General features: G+C 30.3%; 1 protein-coding gene across 2 annotated transcripts in view; it reads right to left on the minus strand.

The window, feature by feature from the left end:
- Positions 1-16,431, minus strand: part of LOC107456300 (structural maintenance of chromosomes 3) — a 62,333-nt gene that overhangs the window by 21,339 nt on the left and 24,563 nt on the right. The window contains exons 12-22 of one of the 2 annotated variants that reach the window (XM_043051865.2): positions 13,872-13,940; positions 13,677-13,780; positions 13,495-13,594; positions 11,014-11,177; positions 9,488-9,629; positions 8,636-8,786; positions 3,887-4,036; positions 3,089-3,158; positions 2,926-3,007; positions 2,409-2,600; positions 389-463 (exon numbers count right to left, since the gene is read on the minus strand). In XM_043051865.2, the coding sequence (XP_042907799.1) occupies positions 389-463; positions 2,409-2,600; positions 2,926-3,007; positions 3,089-3,158; positions 3,887-4,036; positions 8,636-8,786; positions 9,488-9,629; positions 11,014-11,177; positions 13,495-13,594; positions 13,677-13,780; positions 13,872-13,940 (1,299 nt within the window). Of the gene's footprint in view, positions 1-388; positions 464-2,408; positions 2,601-2,925; positions 3,008-3,088; positions 3,159-3,882; positions 4,037-8,635; positions 8,787-9,487; positions 9,630-11,013; positions 11,178-13,494; positions 13,595-13,676; positions 13,781-13,871; positions 13,941-16,431 lie in introns of both variants that reach the window. The other variant, XM_071180761.1, reaches the window with a different exon arrangement.

Consider the following 16,431-nt stretch of genomic DNA (forward strand, 5'->3'; position numbering starts at 1 on the left):
ATATCTGTTGCACATTAATTGTTTAATACATGGATGCACATTAAAGTTATTGTAGCCCGAATTTTTTAATATGCAATTAAATATTTTTGAAAATCTACTTCTTATTTTAATTTGTAATTCAATACTTTTGTTTTGTACAACTTGGTAAAAATCTGACAGTAATATTTAATGTTCCTACAAACATGTAAGAGTCCTACATAAAATTTTGATAAAGTTGCGGCCCGCCATTTGATTTGCGTTTTTAATTGTGGCCCCCGGCCTCATGTAAGTTGGAAACCCCTGTTCTATACTATTAGCAGTCATTCAAAACATAGCTTTGTTTATTTGCATAAACTTTCTCAAAATAATATACATTTGATTGGTACACAAAAAGAAAAACATTACTCACAGCTTCTAATTCTTCTTTTCTTCTATATAAGTTGTTATTTAATAAGTTTTCCAGCTTATTTTTTTCTGCTTCGAGCTTTAATAAAAATACAAATAAAACATTTTAACAACTAATTCACATAATTTTTATTAAAAAAACATACACTATTCGGAATGAGCATAACAATAAAATGTATAAATAGTGAGAAAAAAAATCACAGTGAGATTTCTGTTAACTGCCATGCCTCCAGCTACAAAATGTATTAAGTCCACCAAAGCTATTAATTTTATTTCATTTTTTATTCTTTAAACACAGATACCACAAGAATGAATGGGTTTAAAACTATCAATTAAATTCCATTTGAATTCTAGGAATGTCAGCTTTTATATGCAATAAAAGAGTTCTTTTCTTTTTTGTCCTTAGTTGTCAAAAACCAAATACTGATAGTTTTATGTGAACAATACTAAACAGTTAAGAAAAAGGGAAAAACCTAAACTAAACATTAAAAAAAGGATGATAAAAATATATAAATCAAACTGCATGTTTTAATCTTTCAATTGGTATACTAGTCCTTGGTTTACATATTTTTTCACATAGAAAATAAAAACGTTTCTTTGGTTATTTAAAATCAAAACCAGATTCATCATTCCTGTATCTTTTGTTAAAATTAATTCCTGCATATATCTTCATGTTTTAATGGTCCTGTCACAAATGCTATTTTTTTAATGTTAAAAATAAGTTTTAGAATGTAAAGGATTCTGGTGTCTATCATTTGGTAACTTTAATGACAAACTGAAATTTGTTTCCGTTTTGAAAAGAAAAACAGTAACTCTTAATACTAACAATAAAAACAATAGGGATTTGTGACAGTTTGAAGAAAATGCTTCTGACATCACTTTTAATATCAATGCATCAGTTGATGAAAATATTGGAACCTGATATGTTGTCGGTTGAAAAATGGATTGAAGAAACATAAGTGCAAAATGATGCAAATGAAGATAGTGAAACACAACTAGTGATATTTGTGAAAGGCTGGCCTCAAAGCTGTTGAAACAATGAGAAACTTTCACATTAATTTACACAAAACAATCATATCAAAGATTTATTCCTTGTGTTGAAAAAAAAAACGTGAGTCCAAATAGAAATTTCTATGTATTTTAAATAATAAATAAACTTATTCATCTGTCTTTTGCGTCATAAATATTTTTGAAGTAATAATTGTATCAATTAAAAATTTATATTCTTACTTCAAAATTTATTAATTTTTGAACAATGAACAATAAGTACAACGCCTTATAAATATTATTTGAGTTTAAGCTGTATACTAATGTTATTTTAAAATGTCATCTAAAATATTGGAACTAATATTTAAGAAGAAAAAAAAATATCAGTAAAAATTATAGTTAGATATTCATCATTTATATGCAATAAGTGAAGAGTAATTACACTTGGAGCTCTGAGTATTAATTTTTGAACAGTCAATCGGAAGAAGTTTACAGTGGATGTTGCAATAATGATCTGGCCTCCCTACTTTGCTCCCCAAGGAATCACTTCACCATCTATAACTACCAATGACACACTAGTGCAAATTCTGAACCATTAAAACAGAATCAAATGCTATAAGATTAAAGACCTGGCCTTTAGCACATGGGATCAAACCTCTGCCCAAGCTGTGATAGCCAAAGACTCTACCCACCACATCGCTGGGCAGTCTATCTTAAACGGATATGATGATTTAAAGCTGGTTAAGAATAAAATTTATTTAACTTATGAAAGGAAGAAAAAAAACACTATAACAGGAGGGACAGAATTACAGCTAAGCATATGGTTTTATAAACTAAATCTAAAGGAAATTACACAAAAGGGAAATTATTGTATATAAAAAGGAGTCTAATTATAATGAAGTAACTTCAATGGAAAGTAAAAATAGAAAATAGTTTTCCAAAATTTTGCTTTACAAATAATTTTTTTTTAAATTATTGATATTAATTCAGAATATTTTTTTGTTGTTGTTAAGATAATGGGAGTTGTATTAACTCACTCGCATCCTTTCACTGAATGCTTCTTTGTTTTCCTGAGTCAATTTTCGAATGTCATCATTCAGTCGATCCACTTCTTGCTGATCAGTGACCGATAACTGATTTAATAAATCTTGCTGAAGCTCACTACGTAAGGACTGTTCAGTGGATTGCATTGACTTCAAGCTTGAGTCAAGACTGGCTAAGCTCCTTTCCTATAATAGAAAGTTAAAAAATAAATTTAAAAAGATTATTTGGGAAACCAAAGAATTTTTATTTACAAAAATTGTAACAAGATAACACATATATTTATAAGATAATATTGAGATTTACAGATTAAGCATTAAAAGACCTCAACTGATACTTGCAGATCATAGTTTTCTTTCCAACTATGTTAAAGAATTGGAACTCCTCCCATGGTCTGTCTTAAATAACCTATTTATCCACTGCTAAGCCAATTAAAGCTTTCTTTCCCATGATAAGTTCAATTTTTTTTTTCAAAGAAATTTGAACAAAAAAACTATAATTAAAAAACACTACCTTAGGCTGATGTGATCTGTCTAAAGCAGCAACCTCTTCTTTCATCAAACGGATGTCAGCCTTTAACTTATCAAACACATCCCTAAAAAATACAACATTTGTATCCACAATTTTTTATAAAGGATCCTCTTATCAGACAGAAAAGGAATTAATATTTACATACTTATTTTTACTGTTTTTGGTTTCAGCTTTCTGCATGTCACTGACTATTTTATTAATTTCATTTTCAATATGTAAAAAAATATAAGTCAAGGAAAGTCTACATAAATAAAAATCATACTTATGCAATCTGCAATAAGTACTTTAAAGTAAAAAAAATGAGCCTTAAAACTTCCTTATACTTTTAACGAAAAATTTAAACTATTTGATGAGGTACAATTGAACTAACAAGCAGATTTCATTAAATTAATTCTGATTTTTTTTTATTCTCTCTTCTAAAATAAAAAAAATTTCAATAAATATTTATAATAGTCACGCTCATATAGTAGAAATTTATCAGCACTAATTTCCCCATACCCTTGATCATACACCGAGAAATTGTCAAAAATAACAATAAAAACAAAGAAAGGAAGGAAAAATAGAAAAATCTCATACCGATAAATGCCGATATTAAACATTGTTAAAATTCAAACTGAATATAAATTGTCAAGCATTAATATATTTAGTTACTATAAAATATTAAAATTAATAAAAATCTTGACAATATCTGGCAAGTTATTATACATTCTCTATATTTGAATTGTTCACTTCAATTCACTTTATTAACATCATTTTTTTAAGAAAAATCTTATACAGAGCAGAGAAAACATGTATGAATTAGAAATATCATTAAGTAAAAGGTCTCTTGGAGTAGTGACTAAATTTTCTTAATTTCTACCCGTGTATGATGCTGCATAAATAAAATAATGATTGGTATTAAAGAAAAATATTCATAAATAATATAAAAATTATAAAAGGATATTTGTCAAAGTTTTTCTATGCTGAGTCAACTGTCGTTCCTGTTCGTTAATTTCAGTAACAACTTGCATGTGCCCTTTGTGCAAATCCAATCTTGATTTCCTTGTATCAAAATAACCACCGGTTAAAGCACCTTTATGTGACACTTGGTCACCTAAAATGAAAAAGAATGATAGCATTAGAAAAATTTAATGAGAAATAAATATAGTTTAACTCATCTTTGCTCGTGAAAAAAAATAAAAATCATTTTATAATTAAACTGCCTAATGCTTGAATTTAATCCTAATCAATCCATGGATTAAATATTTTATTCTATTTTTTAGTTTTTACATCTTTTCAAAAAAGTGTATGATAAAAAATTGTTCGACAATATGATTATTTTTAAACACCTTAGCCCTGTGGCAGAATTTTTTCGAGCTATCTGCGACAAAACTCTTTAACCCTAATATCTTTCTGCAAAATACTTTTAATAATAATAAACATGCATGTTACTAATTTAAAATAACAAAAGCGCTGTGTTCACAAAAAAATATATATATAATTTTTTTATAAAATTGAACATGCGATTTTTATTCTAATATTATACATAACATTTTTGAATTTTGTTGGGAGGGGGGGGAAGCAGAAATTATTTCCTATACCTTTTGCAACTAATCATCGAAATAAAAAATTTAAAAATCATTAAATCCGTAGTAGTACAAAGATCAACGACAAAATCACGTGAATCGGATGCCTCAAATGCATGTTTTGTTTCTTGATTAGGCTGTTGCATAAAAATAATATCGTAAAAAAATATCGGATTTAAAAACTATAGAGAAATTAATTGCAATAACAGATAAAATTCGACAGAATTATTGCCTTAAAAAGTAAGTATTCAAATACACGATTTGAATTTTCCATGTTGTTAATCGGAATATTTGAAATCCACATGAAAATCAATATCAATAACTGGTGAAAATAGAATCGAAACAATACATCAATTTACGATTCTATCAGCATATATTGAGCATGTCAAAAAGTTATTATCTAAATGCATGTTTCAAATATAACAAGTAAATTTCTGTCAAAAAATAAATAAAGATAATTTTTTTTTTTAAACTTTTCAAAAGAAAAATCTTCCTACAAGAAATCTGTAACGTTCTGCGACAATGTCACCGTGTCGCTGCCATTCTGCCACCTTCAGCATCTTAAAACATAACTAAAATACACTAAAGAAACAATTATTTTAAAAATTAGAAGGAAAAAAAAAGAGTAAAATTGTGAATATGAGAAAAAAATCTCACATCTGAAATTGGGGGTTCTAGAACAGTGGTTACCAACTGGCGGCCCGGCGAAGCCTTTTTTTGTGACCCGGTGACTGAAATATACTATTTGTCGCTTTTTTAAGGACAATTTTCGTAACAAATCTGTACGGGATTAAAATACTTTTCTCTCATTTAAAAAAAAAATTAATTTCTTTGTTTCTGTGAAATTTAACATACCAACGGTGCAAAAAAATTTATTTCTCAGATTTTGCATCCAAGAAAATATTTATTCAAATACAAAAATAATCGTGTATCTTGCTCTNTATTTATCCACTGCTAAGCCAATTAAAGCTTTCTTTCCCATGATAAGTTCAATTTTTTTTTTCAAAGAAATTTGAACAAAAAAACTATAATTAAAAAACACTACCTTAGGCTGATGTGATCTGTCTAAAGCAGCAACCTCTTCTTTCATCAAACGGATGTCAGCCTTTAACTTATCAAACACATCCCTAAAAAATAAAACATTAGTATCCACAATTTTTTATAAAGGATCCTCTCATCAGACAGAAAAGGAATTAATATTTACATACTTATTTTTACTGTTTTTGGTTTCAGCTTTCTGCATGTCACTGACTATTTTATTAATTTCATTTTCAATATGTAAAAAAAGAGAAGTCAAGGAAAGTCTACATAAATAAAAATCATACTTATGCAATCTGCAATAAGTACTTCAAAGTAAAAAAAATGAGCCTTAAAACTTCCCTATATTTTTAACGAAAAATTTAAACAATTTGATGAAGTATAATTGAACAAACAAGCAGATTTCATTAAATTAATTCTTTTTTTTTATTCTCTCTTCTAAAATAAAAAAATTTCAATAAATATTTATAATAGTCACGTTCATATAGTAGAAATTTATCAGCATTAATTTCCCCATATCCTTGATCATACACCGAGAAACTGTCAAAAATAACAATAAAAACAAAGAAAGGGAGGAAAAATGAGGAAACATAGAAAAATCTCATACCTATTAAATGCCGATACTAAGCATTGTTAAAATTCAAACTGAATATAATCAAGCATTAATATATTTAGTTACTAAAAAATATTAAAATTAATAAAAATTTTGACAATATCTGGCAAGTTATTATACATCCTCTGTATTTGAATTTTTCATTTCAATTCCCTTTATTAACATCATTTTTTTAAGAAAAATCTTATAGAGACCAGTGAAAATATGTATGAATTAGAAATATCGTTAAGTAAATGCTGCATAAATAGCTGCAACTATTTAGCATGCTGCATAAATAAAATAATGATTGGTGTTAAAGAAAAAGATTCATAAATAATATAAAAATTATAAAAGGATATTTGTCAAAGTTTTTCTATGCTGAGTCAACTGTCGTTCCTGTTCGTTAATTTCAGTAACAAATTGCATGTGCCCTTTGTGTAAATCCAATCTTGATTTCCTTGTGTCAAAGTAACCGCCGGTTAAAGCACCTTTATGTGACACTTGGTCACCTAAAATGAAAAAGAATGATAGTATTAAAAAAAATAATGAGAAATAAATATATTTTAACTCATCTTTGCTCGTGAAAAAAAATAAAAATCATTTTATAATCAAATTGCCCAATGCTTGAATTTAATCCTAATCAATCCATGAATTAAATAAAATTTTTTAGTTTTTACATCTTTTCAAAAAAGTGTATGATAAAAAATTGTTCGACAATATGATTATTTTTAAACAACTTAGCCCTGTGGCAGAATTTTTTCGTGCTATCTGCGACAAAACTCTTTAGCCCTAATATCTTTCAGCAAATACTTTTAATAATAATAAACATGTATGTTACTAATTTAAAACAACAAGAGGGCTGTGTTTACAAAAAAAACTATACATAATTTTTTTATAAGATTGAACATGCGATTTTTATTCTAATATTATACATAAAATTTTTGCATTTTGTTGGGAGGGGGGGAGCAGAAATTATTTCCTATAACTAATCATAACCTTGCAACTAATCATCAAAATAAAATAAAAAATTTAAAAATCATTAAATCTGTAGTAGTACAAAGATCAATGACAAAATCACGCGAATCGGATGCCTCAAATGCGTGTTTTGTTTCTTGAATAGGCTGCTGTATAAAAATAATATCGTAAAAAAATATCGGATTCAAAAACTAGAGAGAAATCAATTGCAATAACTGATAAAATTCGACAGAATTATTGCCTTAAAAAGTAAATATTCAAATACACTATTTGAATTTTGCATGTTGTTAATCAGAATATTTGAAATCCACATGAAAATCAATATCAATAACTGGTGAAAATACAATCGAAACAATACATCAATTTACGATATTATCGGCACATATTGAGCGAGTCAAAAAGTGATTATCTAAATGCATGTTTCAAATATAACAGGTAAATTTCGGTCAAAAAATAAAGGTTTTTTTTTTCTTTCTTTTCAAAAGAAAAATCTTTCTACAAGAACTCTAACGTTCTGCGCCAATGTCGCCATGTTGCTGCGATTCTGCCACAGGGCACCTTAGAACATAACTAAAATACACTAAAGAAAAAACTAACAATTATTTGAAAAATTCGAAGAAAAAAAAAAGAGTAAAATTGGGAATATGAGAAAAAATCTCACATCTGAAATTGGGGGTTCCAGAACAGTGGTTACCAACTGGCGGCCCGCAAAGCCTTTTTTTGTGGCCCGGTGACTGAAATATATTATGCGTCGTTTCTTTTAAGGACAATTTTCGTAACAAATCTGTATGGGTTTAAAATACTTTTCTCTCATTTAAAAAAACTAATTTCTTTGTTTCTGTGAAATTTAACATACCAAAGGCGCAAAAAAATTTATTCAAATACAAAAATAATCGTGTATGTTGCTCTTTTTTTATTTCGCATTTTTTTTTTCTGTATTTTGTGAAAATAATTTAGCATGTGAGTATCAGAAATTTTCTTGAAGAAATTCTCCCATTTAACTTTTTGAAACCACTCATTTTGGACAAAATTATTTACATTTGCAAAAATTTCAAAAAGCATAAAATAGGGAATGAATATCATGTCATATTTAAATTTCTTGAATTGAATATAGCATGAGCGGAACAGAAAAAAAAATTTCAATTTAAGATGCTCTCAAATTATTATTACTATTTTTTTTTGTTGCTATAATTCCTAATAAGTTGAAAAAAATGTTACTTTATCACAGAATTAAATTTAAAAGAAAAAAAAAATATCCTGTCACGAAGTTTCTGATTAAGAGAAGATTCAAAATGGTACGTAACACACATTATTTGTAATGCTTGTCATTTTGCTTTTTAATATTAAAAAAAGTTTGATAAAAATCTGACAGCAATATTTAATGTTCCTTCAAACAGTCCTAAAAGAGTCCTATACAAAATTTCGATAAAGTTGCGGCCCGCTATTTGACTGGAGTTTTTCATTGCGGCCCCTGGCCACATGTTAGTTGGAAGCCCCTGTTCTAGAATGCATAGTGAATTACCTTCCAAAGTTATGCAGTCTAGATTGGAAGTTCTTGCAATCTGTGTAGCTACCTCCAAACTTCGGCAAATCAAGGTTTTCCCAAATATGTATTTCATCGCTCTTTCATGCTTTGGTTCATAAGTTAACTTGCTTATCATAGGAATAGCATCCTACAAAACACATTATTTGTTCAAATGATTACTCATTAAAGATTAAATCAAACATGATTAATATAAAATGATACACAAAAATAGGTACACAGTACTTTGAAGCCAAAATTTTTGTGGGAACTAATAAAAAGTGTTCTAGTCATGTGATTCTTACCCTGGGAAATAGTTCCGACTTTTCCAAAGCAATTTTATCAAATCCTAAATTTTGGAACTGCCAATGTAATTTTATTACTAATTTTTTGGTTTAAAAAATTTTTAACAAAAAAATCTTACTAGTTACTGAAGATGAAATAAAAAATAAATTAAAAAATTTTTATAAGAATAAATTAAAACATATGAAAAAAATTTTTTTAGGTAGAGAGCAATAAAGAAACTTTGTAAAGAAATATAATGCACTTAACTTGGTAATATAATTATTATGTTGCTCACTAGGAAAAACATTAGTTGTCAGTTAACTTAAATGTCAGTAACTGCTTTCTTAATATCGAAAAAAATTGATTTTGATAATGCAATTTTGTTTAAGAAATGATAAATCAACTTTTTATATAATTTAAATAAATATGTTAATAAGGCAAAATATTTAGTATATATATTTTTTTCCTTTAATATAAATTGAACCAAACAATTTACTGGGGGAAAATACTAAGGCACTTCAAAACTAAATTAAACCTGATTGTTTAGGTATAAATTATAAAACTTACATTGGTATTTGGATATTGCACATCTTTATACATCAGCCTATTTAATGGCATAAATGTGACTTCACCAGGAAGCTGCTGACGATTCATTTCCTGAAGTATTTTTGTACCAATTTTATCATTCTCCACAATGTGGTAAAATAATCTAAAAAAAATACTTATTTAGGAATAAAAAGAAAAGAAAACAAGTTTTAAATAACCCATTATTTCTGTTTGTAGCATAGTCACAATTTTCCTTTTGAACTTTTAAAATAATAAACTACTGTAATGAAAATCTACATTTGTAGTAAAACAGCATAACTGCAAATTAGTTCAATTCATGAAGAGTTGTAAATAAATGGTAGCAATATTTATATTTGAATGTAAAAATCTTAGTTTTCTAAGGATCAATAAATACATATTTCATTGACTGTGAAAAATCAATAATTTAAATATAGGTACATAGCATCTATTAGTTAAGTAGTCAGGTTTTTAAGTGTTATTCTCCTACTTCAATTATTTGATTACTATGTAAAATCTTCAACAACTACACAAGGTATCAGTTATGCAATAGTGCAAGAAGCCTTAGAAAATGAGACTTATTTCAATAATTGTAAGGTTTTTTAGATATTGCATATGAAATTAAGATGAGCCTCATTGCTTTCTTAGTTTAATCATCACATTGAAACACAGAAATAAAAAAAAATATCTTATCTAGCAGAATGTAATTTTTTAAAACTGAACCAAATTTATAGCTTTTATGGAGAATTCCAGTCTAAAACACCATGTGGCGAGAAATGGTGGTTAAAATTTAGAATACTTTAAAACATAGAATAAGTCCTGTTTATTGATGAGTCCAAAGACACGGTTCCCAGTAAAACACCAAGGTCAAGCATCACTGGCTGCAATCAGTAAGCAGGTGGATGACCACTTTGATCATCCTGCGAAGGAAACGAGGGTGCATGGTACCGGCCCTCGTTAAACTATTCTACCGTGAAGTGCTCGACTTCGCACGTGGGTCGTCAGGCTACCAAAGCAGTAGAGTCATACCCTCTACAGAAGATCAACATTGCGATAGAATGTCCTCGGATCATCCTCGGGGATGTTTCCCAGACCGTCGCAAATAGCCCATTGTGCAGCTCTAGTGAGACAATAAATTACCTGCCTACCTATTTACTGATGAAGCAGTTGCAGCTGATATATTTCATAACTGAAGATCAAACAAAAATTTAGTAGCTTGGACTTAAACAAAACTTTCAGTTTTTGCACTGAAGGTGATATTTTAACTGTGCATGTTATTGATAACTAAATGCAATACAAAAAGACGAGATACTATAATGCTGATAACATAACAGTTATTCGTGTTTAAAATTGAAAGAAAAAAAAACATTTAAAATTATTTTTTGGAATTAGAACAACAAAAAAAAATAGAAGTTTGTAACAGATCTCTGGTGAGAAGCTATAAAAAAATCTCTTAAATAACTCTGATTTTAAAAATGGCCATGCATTTTTCTACTCAGGAATTTTGACACCATTAAAGATATACTTACTTATTTCCAGATGTTACTTCAACAGCAGTGTAGATAGTTTTATCACAATCAAAATTTTCAATTAACATTCCATAATATGAATTAGCAATTTGTTCAGAACTTCCACCTTTATCTCTAAATGACTGAAGAACTTTTTTAACACTGTCTCTTCCATTCAGTGTTGCCTAAATAAACACAGAACAAAACAATAAGAATTTTAAAAAATATATACAATAGCATATAGAACTAATTCACTTATTTCTAAAATTGCCATTTTATAACATCTGGTAGCATTTTGGGTAACATTAGGTATGGTATTTTACTAATTTTTTTTTTAAAATTTAGTCACGCAAACCATAAGTTTCAATGTTGTCATGGCCAGATCGGCACAGAAACCTCAGAATTCAAAAACGACATTCCCTTAAACATAAATTTGTCGAATAAGAATTACTAACTTTTTTTTTGGAGCTTAAAACTTATTTAAAACATGAAAAATTTTACTAAAAAGCTCACTTAATAAAATTGCTTCATATTTTAAAAATAAATACAAACATAAAGTTTCTTTTTTTTTTAATTACTTATTAACCTGAATATATTAACTCATAGAACAGTGTGTGTTCACTATTAGCTGACAGAATTTTTTTATTTTTGATATAATTAGAGGAAATTCAACTAAAAGTTTAAATACATGCTTACTTACCTGCCTTACATTTAAATGTAAATAGTTGAAAAATAACATTTCTCGAGTCTTTGCCAAATTTTACACTATCTTAAAAGGAACTACTAAATAAATATATAGTTAATAATGTAAAAACTTTATTCGCTTTAAGAATTATACCACAGTGTTCTCCCTAAGTGTTTTTGAAGGGCAGCCCTCCCCGCCTGCCCTTTGATCCTTTTAAATGCGCCTAAAAATTGAGGATCAAATTCAGTTATTTAGTAATGTTACATATTTTGATAAATTTTAACAGTGATAAGTGAGTGCCCTTTCAAAACTCAAAGTGTCCTTTTCTATGCGGAAGTACCCTGCCCTCCTAGGGAGAACTCTAATACAGTAGAGAACCAATTATTCGGGATGCTCAGAACCATCGCTATCCCGGATGTCTGAACTTCCCGGTTTTCTGGATCGACCAAAAAGTGTCGTTAAGCGTTGTTTTATCGAACCCGAAATTCAAGGAAAAAGTGTAACACATTTTAAAGTAAGAGAAAAAGAAAAGCACTCCTAAATTTAAAAAGATAAAAAAAAAATGGTAGAAAAATAACATTTAAAACAATTTAAAAAATAGCAAGTTCNACCAAAAAGTGTCGTTAATCGATGTTTTATCGAACCCGAAATTCAAGGAAAAAGTGTAACACATTTTAAAGTAAGAGAAAAAAGAAAAGCACTAGTAAATTTAAAAAGATAAAAAAAAAATGGTAGAAAAATAACATTTAAAACAATAAAAAAAATTGCAAGTTTAGACAAAAAAACAAGTTTAAAAAATACAAAATTCTCATTTTTTTTTTTTTAAAAATTACAATTCCTAAATTAACTAATATAAACAAAACCAATGATTCAATAACGCAATATATTTCATACCTAATTATTCAGGGGGAAAACGATAAAATAAAAGGAAAACTTATTAATCTAAATAAAGACAACGAAAATTATCAAACCGAAACAATAGTTAAAAAAGGCACTTGCATAAATATTAAAACCCTGAACAAGGCAAGATCAATAAGATCAACGGAATTAAAGAAGAAAAAAAAACCTAATGATAAAATTTATGAATAAAAAGAATTAATTTATTGTGAAAAGAAAAAAAATCAAACGTAGTGGAATCAGAAAAACAAAACTGCAATCTGCTTCATAAAATAATCATATGTTTAAATTAATAAACAATTCTCTTTTTTTCTTTCTTTTTTTAAATCTATAAAAATGCGATTTTTAACGAAAGCAATATGTGATTCCACATCAAGAAAAACTTTCAAATTATACCACACTTCCAAAGAATCAGAATTTATTCTAAAGAAATATATTTTATTTTCATTAATGGATTTCACATAATAGATAAATATATTTTTCTCTTTCATCTTCAGTTCACTGATATGCATATGCAATACATTTTCCCCACCCCCTCGTAAATTAAAGAGAAAACGAAATCAGCATGCCACTCCTTTGAGTTTGATTGACGGCCTAAAGGAGAAAATAAAACATTCATCCCTTCCCTGCCTCCTCTCGATCTGAAGATCTTCAAGGTCATGGAAGAAGCGACACATCTCTGGGTAAACGGGGGGAAAATTCTCCCCTTCCTCACATTTTCCTCTACTCAAATTCAAGGATGAGTTCAATTTCCACTTTTTTTCATAATCGTTCTAGCTTAAATTGGCAAGAAAACCGAGCAAAATTTTTCCCGGTTATCTGGATACTGGATAAATGGTTCTCTACTGTATAAATAAAATTGAAAAGGAATCCTGAGATGATACACGTTGCTAGAGATTCACAGCTGAATAAAAACTCACTTTGCCAGTCATTGACCTCAGCCCTTGATCTTTTTTGGATAGATCTTCTTTTAATGTTGCCAAATTTTGCTGCATAGCATTTTCTTGTCTCCAAAGCTCACTGGAAAGATAGAAAAAAAAATTTTCTCAAACAATAATGGGATTTCAATACTAAAAACTTTACAAAAAAATACAAATCTTACTTTCTTTCACTCTGAAGTGTGTCTTTCTTTTTCTTCATCTCATAAAAGTTTTTATTTTGCGTGTCTATGCTTTCTCGGTGGTTCTCCAATTCTTTTGTTCGTTCCTAATGAGAGAGAATATAGTCATACAGTAAAATAAATTAAACTTAGAAATACTGAAAGTTATTCAGGTATGAAACCATCAACAATAATTACTTCTATTTTTATTTCTAGCATTTTTCTCTTTTCAGTGTCCTTTGTAAAATCCTCTTGCAATCGGTCAATCTGAAAAAAGAAGAAAAAAATTACGATCCATCAACAAATACAGTTTTTTTTTTAAACTTAAAAGTGCAAGCGAAAATTGCTTTGAAGGAAACTATTTCCAATTTGATTAAATCATCAATTAAAAGAGACGGGAGCTTTTAGAAGTACTGTAATGTACCTTTTAAAGCAGTGTTCACCAAAAACCTGGATATACGTGAGTTTTTCTAGATTTTTTCATGAAAATATCCGATTTTTCCAGGAGTTAAGTGGATTATTCTGCCATGCATATTTAGTTTTTTTTTAAATTTTTTTAATTCATCCGATTGCTTTGAAATTTCGTATGCATGAATGTTTTGAACAGATATGGCTGGAATGATGCCGACTGGGGACGTATGGTCCTTAACGACAAATCCCGCTTCCAACTGTGTCCTGACGATCATCGAACACGTGTTTGGAGACGCACAGGGCAGAAGGGGGATCCTGCCTTCACTATTGCACGCCACACCGGCCCTCAACAAGGCATTATGGTCTGGGGTGTCATTTACCTTGACAGCCGGACCCCTTTGGTCGTCAATAGAGGTACACTTACAGCACAGCAGTACGTCAACGACATCCTAAGACCTGTTTTGCTACCGTTCCTTTTGCAGCGCCCTGGTCTGGTTTTTCAGCAGGTCAATGCCAGACCACATACGGCACGTGTTGCTATGAACTGTCTGCAAGCTTGTCAAACTCTTCCTTGGCCTGCCAGATCACCAGATCTCTTTTCCATCGAGCATGTCTGGGATATGATGAGAAGGCGATTGCATCTGGCACGGAATGTCGATGACCTCGATCAACAATTGGATCGAATTTGGCAGGAAATATCGCAAGAGACCATCCGAGAGCTTTATCGGTCTATGCCACGCCGTGTGGCAGCTGGTATCCAGGCTAGAGGCGGATCAACACCTTATTGAACTTGTTACTGTAACTCTGCAATAAATTATTCAATTGGTCTGAAATTTTAATCACTTACTATTCTGTACATTGTCTTCCTATCCACCAATTTTCGTTTCAATCGGACAACTCCTTCTTGGTGTGTTGATTTTTTTGTTATAGTGTATTTCATAATATTCTAGATTATCATTAAATCATCTATCTCATTAAAGTTAAATAATAATCTTGTACGAAAGTCTTTATCATGATCAATCAATAACTACAATATGAAATTCAAATTCCATGAAATAATTTCATAACTTGTTCACTAGATAATTTAATCTTCCTTTTGTAATTAACAAAATTCTTACCAACTAAAATGTTATANGAAATTTTGTATGCATGAATGTTTTGAACAGATATGGCTGGAATGATGCCGACTGGGGACGTATGGTCCTTAACGACAAATCCTGCTTCCAACTGCGTCCTGACGATCATCGAAGACGTGTTTGGAGACGCACAGGGCAGAAGGGGGATCCTGCCTTCACTATTGCACGCCACACCGGCCCTCAACAAGGCATTATGGTCTGGGGTGTCATTTACTTTGACAGCCGGACCTCTTTGGTCGTCAGTAGAGGTACACTTACTGCACAGCGGTACATCGACGACATCCTAAGACCTGTTTTGCTACCGTTCCTTTTGCAGCGCCCTGGTCTGGTTTTTCAGCAGGGCAATGCCAGACCACATACGGCACGTGTTGCCATGAACTGTCTGCAAGCTTGTCAAACTCTTCCTTGGCCTGCCAGATCAACAGATCTCTCTACCATCGAGCATGTCTGGGATATGATGGGAAAGCGATTGCATCTGGCACGGAATGTTGATGACCTCGTTCAACAATTTAATGCCTTGTTGAGGCCACACCGGCCCTCAACAAGGCATTATGGTCTGGGGTGTCATTTACTTTGACAGCCGGACCTCTTTGGTCGTCAGTAGAGGTACACTTACTGCACAGCGGTACATCGACGACATCCTAAGACCTGTTTTGCTACCGTTCCTTTTGCAGCGCCCTGGTCTGGTTTTTCAGCAGGGCAATGCCAGACCACATACGGCACGTGTTGCCATGAACTGTCTGCAAGCTTGTCAAACTCTTCCTTGGCCTGCCAGATCAACAGATCTCTCTACCATCGAGCATGTCTGGGATATGATGGGAAAGCGATTGCATCTGGCACGGAATGTTGATGACCTCGTTCAACAATTCGATCGAATTTGGCAGGAAATATTGCAAGAGACCATCCGAGAGCTTTATCGGTCTACGCCACGCCGTGTGGCAGCTGGTATCCAGGCTAGAGGCGGATCAACACCTTATTGAACTTGTTACTGTAACTCTGCAATAAATTATTCAATTGTTCTGAAATTTTAATCATTTACTATTCTGTACATTGTCTTCCTATCCACCAATTTTCGTTTCAATTGGACAACTCCTTGGTGTGTATTTATTCTAGATATTCTAGATTATCATTAAATCATCTCATTAAAGTTAAATAATAATCTTGTACGAAAGTCTTTATCATGATCAACCAATAACTACAATATGAAATTC

Source organism: Parasteatoda tepidariorum, chromosome 5, assembly GCF_043381705.1.
Source record: "Parasteatoda tepidariorum isolate YZ-2023 chromosome 5, CAS_Ptep_4.0, whole genome shotgun sequence".
NCBI classification, from domain to species: Eukaryota; Metazoa; Arthropoda; class Arachnida; order Araneae; family Theridiidae; genus Parasteatoda; species Parasteatoda tepidariorum.